Source organism: Heloderma suspectum, chromosome 2 (assembly GCF_057233095.1).
Source record: "Heloderma suspectum isolate Gila_16-S chromosome 2, 16-S_ref, whole genome shotgun sequence".
Classification (NCBI taxonomy): Eukaryota; Metazoa; Chordata; class Lepidosauria; order Squamata; family Helodermatidae; genus Heloderma; species Heloderma suspectum.
Genome location: NC_139459.1, coordinates 42832897 through 42844168, shown reverse-complemented (window position 1 = coordinate 42844168; position 11272 = coordinate 42832897). Strand labels below are relative to the sequence as shown.

The following is an 11272-nucleotide window of genomic DNA, read 5'->3' as shown; positions in this document are numbered from 1 at the left end:
GGGGCCAGGTTACCTGAAGGATCGCCTCCTCCCCTATGTGCCTGCCCGGACCTTAAGATCATCAGCAGCAGCCCTTCTCCGTGAGCCCCTGCCAAAGGAAGTGAGGCGGGTGGCTACTAGGAGGAGGGCTTTTTCTGTTGTGGCACCCCGGCTCTGGAATGAGCTCCCTAGTGAGGTTCGCCTGGTGCCTACATTGTATTCCTTTCGGCGCCAGGTGAAGACCTTTTTATTTTCCCAGGCATTTTAGCTTTCTAAATTTTTATCTTTGCTGTTTTAAATCTGTATTTTAAACTCCTGTACTGCTGCTAGGTTTTATTGTGGTTGTATTGTTATATTGTGGTTTTAATGTTCTATATATTTTAAATTGTTTTATTGTGTGTTGTTTGGTTTTAGTTTTTGTGAACCGCCCAGAGAGCTTCGGCTATTGGGCGGTATAGAAATAAATAAATAAATAAATAAATAAATAAATAAATAAATAAAAATGGGTACAGAAGACAATGAGACCCAGGTTCAAACTCCCAGTCATATACATTCAGCCTTAACTACAGCACTGGGTTATTGTGATGATAAAGGGAAAGGAATCATGAGCTCAATGCAGGAAAGGATCAAAACACAGGCTTAGACCCAGAGATATCTTGCACACACAAAAAGGCAGCACCACTGAACTCATCTCATTTCCCCATTCTACTGTGCATCCCTCCCAGGTCTCATCCCACACCATTCCAGAGGGTCTCTCAATTCTCAGGGGCAGCTTGGAGGAGGTGCTGGGAGCTGTTGTGTGGTAGGAGGTGGGGGAAGGAAGGAAAGCCTCATTATGTGGGCAGGGTTATGGATACAGCCCATTATAAATAATCTTGACCTATGCTGCAGTATTGTTATAAAGACGACTAATATAATATGTGACAATGTAATGTAAAGTACTATATAATAATAAAAAAATAAAAAATTACTACTACTATTACAATTATTATTATTACTACTACTACTCCTACTACAATTTGGCCATGTAAGCAAGGATGTTTCCATCTTCTTCAAATGTGTAGCACAAGAGTTTTCTGAGTTAATTATTGAAAACAGCATTTTGCATTTGGATCAAATTACAATGTATTTAAAGTTAAAATATCCAGTATATAATGTTCCACCCTTGTTTTTGTTAACTGTCACATATACTTCTGCAAGATATATAACTGTCACTCCAACTAAACGTTAAATAAGGATTCAGTGTATCCTTTATAATTAAGGACTCTTAGAAATGGTTTGTAATGCCAGGGGTATTCAGTGCCTACCTTATTTTGAGCAGAAGGGATCTCCAAATGTTGCAGTTTTAGGCTAGTATCTAATTGCTGTGGCTTTGTATAAAGAAACAAATAGCAAAGCACAAGGACACTAATGATGAAGGCAAGTAAAACCAGTGCAGCAATCTCCAGTCCAGTCAATGCTCCTATACTAAAATACATATAAATATAATTTATATTCAGGTTAAATGACAAACCAAAAAAACCACTGGCACTACAGTGACACTAAATGATGTAAAATCAATATAATTTCCCGCCCCCCGACACCATTTAGCTAGCCATGCACTCTAATAAAATTAGCTACCAGTAACGCACTGCTTTATGACACACAGGAGTTATTACTTGCTCAATATGCCGTTTCTGCACTTCTAAAATTGCATATGCTCCCCAAAGTAACAATGTGATCCAAAGATATTATTGTTCTTTGTTGGAAATATACTCCACTCTTCATCCAAACAGCTCAAAGCAGCTTCCTAGGCGGTCTCCCAACCAAGCAGCTTGCAGGGCATTACATAAATAGCTTCTATGACAGACCTGCCATATACCTCTAGATCATTCTCTTAGTGGTGGCCTAGCATTGAGAGGTTTTGGCTTGAAGTTAATTACCTGTTAGGAACCTTGTGTGGCGCAGAGTGGTAGGCGGCAGTATTGCAACCGAAACTCTCCCCACGACCTGAGTTCAGTCCCAGCGGAAGCTGGGTCCCGGGTAGCCGGCTCAGGTCGACTCAGCCTTCCATCCTTCCGAGGTCAGTAAAATGAGTACCCAGCTTGCTGGGGGAGAGGTAGTCACGACTGGGGAAGGCAATGGCAAACCATCCCGCTATAGTCTGCCATGAAAACACCAGCGCAAGCAGCGTCCCTCTAGGAGTCAGTAATGACTCGGTGCTTGCACAGGAGGAACCTTACCTTTCCTAATTACCTGTTGCCTCTTCTGTGGGGTCAGTAGATAGTCCTGGGCAAATCACTTGCCTTAATCCAGTTATATGTTTGATTTTGTAAACCGCCTTGAGAACTTTGTTAAAAGGTTGGATATATTAATGAATTAATAAAACAGGTATATATATTTTCCAAGTACAGGCATTTTGAAGAGTAGAGAAAGATCCCCTACTTACATCAGCTTTCTCATTCATTCTAGTTTTTGAAAGAGATTTGCACTTGCAAATATGCCACTGGAATGAGTTAGGCAGCCAGCACGTACAAAAGAACTGAATGCGAATCTCCTGCACGTAGATCATAGCAACTATCAGCTTTATCAGCTTTTATTCCCTAATTTGCAATATGCAAGCAATAAATGACCTACCTCACAACTGAGCAAAAGGACCTCTGTGTCCAACACAGCACAGGCAGTAGGAGATTGAGAGGGCCCATGACTTGGTTATGGCACGGAGTCAAACTTGCACTGATCTTGCTAAACTACAGGAATACTTCTATTGTAAGAGAAGCATCACCAGCACAACTACTGATGAGTAGAAGACTCGGATCACAGCTACCCACAAGACCAAGGCAACTAAATGCCACAGCACAAAGAACCGAGGATATCAGAAACAATGCAAGCCAAGAGAAAATCAAATAAAAGGCTTTTGTTGTTCAGTCGTTCAGTCGTGTCCGACTCTTCGTGACCCCATGGACCATAGCACGCCAGGCCTTCCTGTCCTGCGCTCTCTCCCGGAGCGTGCTCAAGTTCATATTCATTGCATCCGTGATGCTATCTAGCCATCTCATCCTCTGCCGTCCCCTTCTCCTTTTGCCTTCAGTCTTTCCCAGCATCAGGGTCTTTTCCAGGGAGTTTTCTCTTCGCATTAGGTGGCCAAAATATTGGAGCTTCAGCTTCATTATCTGTCCTTCCAATGAGCACTCAGGGTTGATTTCCTTTAGGATGGAAAATAAAAGGCTTACAATGGTAGAAATAAGAGACACTTTAAAGTTTAAACCATTACAAGAGGGGCAACATGTAAGGATGCAACAAAATGAAGGACACTGGATGCCTGTAACAGTAACAGGCAAAGCAGAAACACCCAGATCATATATAGTAAGCATGGAGAATAGAAAAGAATACAGGCTAAACAGAAAGAATTCACACTGGACAAAACAAAGCACAAATGATGAAGATGCTGCAAACCAAAGCAACCAGGAAGCTATAGAGCAGTTGTCAAAAACAGAAACAGACCAGGACTCAAATTCACAAGAGACAAAAAGAGGAATTGAAACAACCCAAGAGATGGCAACAAAAGCAAAGAGGACACTAACACAGTAAAAGCAGAACAGCAAGAAAGTTATTCCAGATATGGCAGGAAAGGAAACTGAAACAAAAAACCCTGGAAGGATTGCATAACCAACTAAGTTAAAAAGGGGGGATGTAATGTATGTAAAAGTAGTGTAGTTCATTCTCTGCCACCAGATGGCAGTGGTTGTGTGTGTGTGTGTGTGTGTGTGTGTATATATATATATATCTATATATATAGATAGATAGATATATAGATATATATTTGCCTACTGGGTACTGGGAGAAGAAAGTTCATTGTTAACTCACCCTGCAAGCTGGTGTGTGTGTTGTGTGTCTTCTTTACCCTGATCCACACAAGACGTAACACACTCTTGTCTGGCCTTCCTGTACTGCTGGTCTACCAGTGAAGATGTACTGCATACACACATATCGCTACCTCCTATTCTGGAGGACTTTGCAACTTGCTTTAAAGGTTTGCTACTGAGCTACGTAGTGCTATTGGAAGTTACAATTGTACCCGTCAGCTCAGTAGCCAACCCTTTGTAGCAAGTTGCTAAGTTCTCCAGAAATCCAAAGCACTGGGGCATGAGCCTGAACACATTTCAAATCTGAGTTTATCATTACAACTAGCTGATAGACTTTGGAAGGGGGACTCAGATATTTGATCCCCCCCCACCCCCCAAGCTGCCATGGAAAGAACAGTGCTGGCTGCTTTCTGAGGTTGCAAATGTGGCCTCGAAGGACCTCCGAGAGGTCAAAAAGGGAGTGTTCCAGTAGGAGGGGAGGGGAGGGGAAAGGAAAGGCCAGATTATGAAGAATCCTATGGCCTCTCCAGCCCCAGCCCTGCCCTGCCCGTATGCTGCCTCTAGGCGGGTTCAGAGGCCCATCTAGAGGAAAAAGGAAACAAAAGGAGCATTGGGAAGCAAAAATCACCTCCCTTGCTCCTCCTGTCCTGCCAGCAGCAGCCTGGCAGGTCACTGGATTCACAGAAGTCTCCAAATTCAGAGGCTTCTGTCTCATAAGGGTGCAACCCATAAGTATGCACCCCAAGCTGTACAAGACAGCTTAATCCCGGTGGAGATGAAAACTGCTAGAAGTGGTTTGTTGGTATAGATCAACAGAGCTGCCTAAATTGTTGGGACTCTCCTTAGGGGCGTGGCTATGGGCACCTGCACTTCAGCGTTTACCACTACACCAGTGGATGTGGCTGGACAAAAACTCCCATCATCCCTGACATTAGCTTTGCTGGCTGGGGCTGATGGGAATCCACCAACAGCCAAAGGGCCACAGGTTCCCCCACCCATGCCTGTCCTATTTATTTATTATTTATTGAGCACATTTCTAATCCGCCCAATAACTAATGTTCTCTGGGCATTTTACAACCAGTTAAAAAACCTAGATAACCATTTGAAAACACAGTTAAAATGTTTAAAAGAATAAAATACAATACAAAACAACAAACAGCGCAGGAATCGATAAAACAGCCATAACCTAGAATTAGGTCTCCAAAAGGGTTGTTTAAAATTGTTTTAAGATATATGTTGTCTCTGTGTGTGCTGTCTGTTTATATGTTTTTATGTAAATGGCTTTATACTTTAGATAAGGTATTTTTAAACATCGGAGGTAAATTCCAGGCAAAAATGGGTATGATCAAAAACAAAGATGGCAAGGACCTAACAGAAGCAGAAGAGAGCAAGAAGAGAGCAAGAAAAGGTGGCACGAATATACGGAAGATCTGTACAGGAAGGATAATAATATCGGGGATAGATTTGACAGTGTGGTCAGTGAGCTAGAGCCAGACATCCTGAAGAGTGAGGTTGAATGGGCCTTAAGAAGCATTGCTAATAATAAGGCAGCAGGAGATGACGGTATCCCAGCTGAACTGTTTAAAATCTTGCAAGAGGATGCTGTCAAGGTGATGCATGCCATATGCCAGCAAATTTGGAAAACATAAGAATGGCCATCAGATTGGAAAAAATCAACTTATATCCCCATACCAAAAAAGGGAAACACTAAAGAATGTTCAAACTATCGAACAGTGGCACTTATTTCACATGCCAGTAAGGTAATGCTCAAGATCTTGCAAGGTAGACTCCAGCAATTCATGGAACGAGAATTGCCAGGTGTACAAGCTGGGTTTAGAAAAGGCAGAGGAAGTAGAGACCAAGTTGCCAATATCCGCTGGATAATGGAGAAAGCCAGGGAGTTTCTGAAAAACATCATGTGACGTGCTGGGCTTGATGAAGCCAAGGCTGGAGTTAAAATTGCTGGAAGAAACATTAACAATCTCAGATATGCAGATGATACCACTTTGATGGCTGAAAGCGAGGAGGAGCTGAGGAACCTCATGATGAAGGTGAAAGAAGGAAGTGCAAAAGCTGGGTTGCAGTTAAACCAAGATTATGGCAACCAGCTTGATTGATAACTGGCAAATAGAGGGAGAAAACGTGGAGGCAGTGACAGACTTTGTCTTTCTAGGCACAAAGATTATTGCAAACGCTGACTGCAGCCAGGAAATCAGAAGACATTTACTTCTTGGGAGGACAGAAATGACAAATCTTGATAAAATAGTGAAGAGCAGAGACATCACACTGACAACAAAGGTCCGCATAGTTCAAGCAATGGTATTCCCTGTAGTAACCTATGGCTGCGAGAGCTGGACCATAAGGGAGGCTGAGCGAAGGAAGATCGATGCTTTTGAACTGTGGTGCTGGAGGAAACTTCTAAGAGTGCCTTGGACTGCAGGAAGATCAAACCAGTCCATACTCCAGGAAATCAAGCCAGACTGCTCACTTGAGGGAATGATATTAAAGGCAAAACTGAAGTACTGTGGCCATATCATGAGAAGACAGGATACCCTGGAGAAGATGCTGATGCTAGGGAAAGTGGAAGGCAAAAGGAAGAGGGGCCGACCAAGGGCAAGGTGGATGGATGATATTCTGGAGGTGACGGACTCGACCTTGGGGGAGCTGGGGGTGGTGACAGCCGACAGGAAGCTCTGGTGTGGGCTGGTCCACAAAATCACGAAGAGTCGGAAGCAACTGAACGAATAAACAACAACAACATGTGGTGTTTTCAATCTTTGCAAACCACCCAGATTTGACTATGGGTAACATAGAAGTATAAACAACAACAACATGCCTGAGGGGAAAAAAGTCTTTCTTTGGGTTGGGCTCCTTCACACTGAGCTTTTATCCTGTGATTGAGATTGCTCCTTCACGGAAGTTTTGCAGGCTCTTTACATGACACCATGGTCATCCAAGGCGTCTCCTGCACTGAATGCCCTTTGTTCCATTTTTAAATAGATCGCAGATAACGAGCTATCAAATTACCCCGTTGTGTCCCGCTTCAGTTTCCTCCGTGGAAAGAGCAAAAGCGGCAAGAAGAGAAGCAAGATCAATGAAAGATCATGGAAGACTATGGGCAGCTCGACACCAGCCTAAAATCCTTCATTTAAAACGGCGTCCATTTTAAATGAAGGATTTCATTTAAATCCTTCATTTAAAGGATTTTAAATCCATTAAAAATTTAAAGGATTTAAAATCCTTCATGAATCCCCTTCATGGATCACTGCCTTGTTGTGGCGAAGGGGCTTGCGTAACTCAGTGAAGCCATAAGCTATGCTGTGCAGGGCCACCCAAGACGGACAGGTCATGGCAGAGAGTTCTGACAAAATGTGGTCCACTGGAGAAGGAAATGGCAACCCACTCCAGGATTCTTGCCAAGAAAACCCCATGGAACATATCACAAGGCTAAAAGATATGATGCCGGAAGATGAGTCCCTCAGGTCGGAAGGTGTCCAATATACTACTGGGGAAGAGCAGAGGGTATTTCCAAGTAGCGCCAGATAGAGTGAAGCGGCTGGGCCAAAGCCGAAAGGACACTCAGCTGTGGTTGTGTCTGGTGGTGAAAAGAAAATCCGATGCTGTAAAGAACAATATTGTTTAGGAACCTGGAATGTCAGATCAATGAATCAAGGTAAGCTGGAGGTGGTCAAACATGAGATGGCAAGATTGAACATCGACATCTTGGGAATCAGTGAACTCAAATGGACAGGCATGGGCGAATTTAATTCAGGTGACCGTCATATCTACTATTGTGGGCAAGAATCCCTTAGAAGAAATAGAGTAGCACTCATAGTCAACAAAAGGGTGGGAAAAGCAGTACTGGGGTACAATCTTAAAAATGATAGAATGATCTCAGTACGAATCCAAGGCAAACCATTCAACATCACAGTAATACAAGTCTATGCCCCAGCCACTGATGCCAAAGAAGCTGAGGTTGATCGTTTCTATGAAGACCTACAACACCTTCTAGAACTAACACCAAAAAAAGATGTCCTCTTCATCATAGGGGATTGGAGTGCTAAAGTAGGAAGTCAAGAAATCACTGGGATAACAGGCAGGCATGGCCTTGGTGTACAAAATGAAGCAGGACAAAAGCTAATAGAGTTTTGCCAAGAGAACACGCTGATCATAGCAAACACTCTTTTCCAATAGCACAAGAGACGACTCTACACATGGACATCACCAGATGGTCAATATCGAAATCAGATTGATTATGTACTTTGCAGCCAAAGATGGAGAAGCTCTATACAGTCAGTAAAAACAAGACCTGGGACTGTGGCTCAGATCATGAGCTTCTTATTGCAAAATTTCGGCTTAAATAGAAGAACGTCGGGAAAACCACTAAACCATTCAGGTATGACCTAAATCATATCCCTTATGAATATACAGTGGAGGTGAGGAATAGATTTCAGGGATTAGACCTGATAGACAGAGTGCCTGAGGAACTATGGACGGAGGTCCGTAACATTGTTCAGGAGGCAGCAACGAAATCCATCCCAAAGAAAAAGAAATGCAAGAAAGCCAAGTGGCTGTCTGATGAGGCTTTACAAGTAGCTGAGGAAAGAAGGGAAGCGAAAAGCAAGGGAGAAAGGGGAAGATATATACGACTGAATGCAGATTTCCAGAGAATAGCAAGGAGAGACAAGAAGGCCTTCTTAAATGAACAATGCAAAGAAATCGAAGAAAACAACAGAATGGGAAAGACTAGAGATCTCTTCAAGAAAATTGGAGATCTCAAGGGAACTTTGCACTTTGTTTTGTGCAAAGACGGGCATGATAAAGGACAAAGAAGGCAGGGACCTAACAGATGCAGATGAGATTAAGAAGAGGTGGAAAGAATACACAGAAGAACTATATAGGAAAGATCTGAATGTCCCTGATAGCCATGATAGTGCGGTCACTGAACTTGAGCCGGACATCCTCGAGAGTGAAGTCAAGTGGGCCTTAGGAAGCATTACTAACAACAAAGCTAGTGGAGATGACAGTATTCCAGCTGAGCTATTTAAAATCCTAAAAGATGATGCTGTTAAAGTGCTGCATTCAATATGCCAACAAATTTGGAACACTCAACAATGGCCACAAGACTGGAAAAGGTCAGTTTACATTCCAATTCCAAAGAAGGGCAACGCCAAAGAGTGTTCAAACTACCGCACAATTGCCCTCATTTCACATGCCAGCAAGGTGATGCTCAAAATCCTACAAGCTAGGCTTCAGCAGTATGCGAACCGAGAACTACCGGAAGTACAAGCTGGGTTTCGAAGAGGCAGAGGAACTAGAGATCAAATCGCCAACATTCGCTGCATCATGGAGAAAGCAAGAGAATTCCAGAAAAACGTCTATTTCTGCTTCATTGACTACGCTAAAGTCTTTGATTGTGTGGATCACAACAAATTGTGGCAAATTCTGAAAGTGATGGGAGTACCAGACCACCTTACCTGTCTCCTGAGAAACCTGTACGAGGGTCAAGAAGCAACAGTAAGAACCAGACATGGAACAACCGAGTGGTTCAAAATTGGGAAAGGAGTACGACAAGGCTGCATATTGTCACCCTGCTTATTTAACTTATATGCAGAGTACATCATGAGAAATGCTGGGTTGGATGAATCACAGGTCGGAATTAAGATTGCTGGGAGAATTATCAACAACCTCCGATATGCAGATGATACCACCCTAATGGCAGAAAGCGAAGAGGATCTAAAGAGCCTCTTGTTGAGGGTGAAAGAGGAGAGTGCAAAAGCTGGTTTGAAACTCAACATTAAAAAAACGAAGATCATGGCATCTGGCCCCATCACTTCCTGGTATATAGAAGGGGAAGAAAGGGAAGCAGTGACAGATTTTACTTTCTTGGGCTCCAAGATCACCGCAGACGGTGACTGTAGCCATGAAATTAAAAGACGCTTGCTCCTTGGGAGGAAAGCTATGGCCAACCTAGACAGCATAGTAAGAAGCAGAGACATCACCTTACCGACAAAGGTCCGTCTAATCAAAGCTATGGTTTTCCCAGTAGTAATGTATGGCTGTGAGAGCTGGACTATAAGGAAGGCTGAGCGCCGAAGAATTGATGCTTTCGAACTGTGGTGCTGGAGAAGACTCTTAGGAGTCCCCTGGACTGCAAGGAAGTCAAATCAGTCCATCCTAAAGGAAATCAACCCTGAGTGCTCCTTGGAAGGACAGATACTGAAACTGAAGCTCAAATATTTTGGCCACCTAATGCGAAGAGAAAACTCTCTGGAAAAGACCCTGATGCTGGGAAAGACTGAAGGCAAAAGGAGAAGGGGACGGCAGAGGATGAGATGGCTAGATAGCATCACCGATGCAATGAATAAGAACTTGAGCACGCTCCGGGAGAGAGCGCAGGACAGGAAGGCCTGGCGTGCTATGCTCCATGGGGTCACGAAGAGTCGGACACGACTGAACGACTGAACAACAACAACCACCGTTTTAAATGCAGGACCACAACGACTCCCTTTTTCAAGTGCTTCCTTCTCCCCCACCCCCTTCCCCCGTATCTGGGTCTTCCATGAGTCTTGGATGATCTCGGTGTCATGTAAAGAGCCCGCAGACATCCGTGAAGGAGCAGTCTCAATCGCAGGATAAAAGCTCAAGGGCCCTCTCCCTTGTAGCCACCTGCCTAGCTTCCTTTGGCGGGAGCACCTGAGGATGACCTAAGGGGCAGAGCAGGTACTGTATGAAGTGGCACCCACCGCCCAAGTTCCTGTCATCGCTGCCTGCTGCATGCAATAACAAACCTGGCCGAAAAGAAGGCATTTCCACGTGACTGAGGGAGATCCGTGTCTAGCCCTCCTTGCTATCCCTAAGGGGCGGAGGGCAGGTTCCCGCTTGCAACTCTTGGGGCGGGCTGGCTGCCACGGTTCCTGAGCGAGGAAGATGCCCGGCAACCTGCCTGCTTTCCCTCCGGCGCCTCTCCCAGGCGCGGCGGCGGCGGCTTCGCTACCTGCCTGAGGCTCCACATGTAACTGTGCTTGCAAGGGAAGTAGCGGCCCGGCTCGCTGCAGCAATTCTTCAGGCCGGAGAAGCCGCAGCAGTAGAGCGGGTCATCGCCCGGCCCGGCGCAGAGGAAAGGGTCCGCGCAGGAGCGGCTGAGGGCAAAGTGGCCCGCGCAAAGGTGCAGGCCGCTGCTCCAGTTCATGGCTGCGGCAGCACCTGGCAGGGAGAAGAAGCGAGGGGAAGAGAAGGAAGGCGAATCACCTGCACAGTTCACTGCAGTAGCATTCAGAGTGTTTGCATGAATATGTTTTGCAGCCTTAGCAAACAGAGCTGTTTTGTGTAACATAAAGGTCGCAGTCTGATAGCAACCAACAAATCTTCACATAGATACCAGGATTTTAAGGATGCCAAAATCTGTCCCAGGAATCTCTCCCTGGGGTTGTGATATAAATGACAGT

The 11272-nt window shown here is 44.5% G+C and overlaps 1 protein-coding gene across 1 annotated transcript; it reads right to left on the bottom strand.

Annotated features, from left to right (window-relative positions):
• Positions 1–346: 346 nt before the first annotated feature.
• Positions 347–11016, bottom strand: SHISAL2B (shisa like 2B). Its single transcript, XM_084829646.1, has 2 exons — positions 10826–11016; positions 347–1446 (listed from the first exon to the last, which is right to left on the bottom strand). Exons 1-2 carry the CDS (start codon positions 11014–11016, stop codon positions 1200–1202), a joined length of 438 nt encoding a protein of 145 aa, XP_084685772.1. The 3' UTR covers positions 347–1199.
• Positions 11017–11272: the final 256 nt, after the last annotated feature.

What these genes read in the sequence shown, in the direction of transcription:
- SHISAL2B (XM_084829646.1), bottom strand. Translation starts at nt 11,016, where the DNA reads ATGAACTGGAGCAGCGGCCTGCACCTTTGCGCGGGCCACTTTGCCCTC. An exon ending in AGTTACATGTGGAGCCTCAG is followed by an intron (nt 1,447 to 10,825) that starts GCAGGTAGCGAA and finishes TATGTATTTTAG; the next exon opens with TATAGGAGCATTGACTGGAC.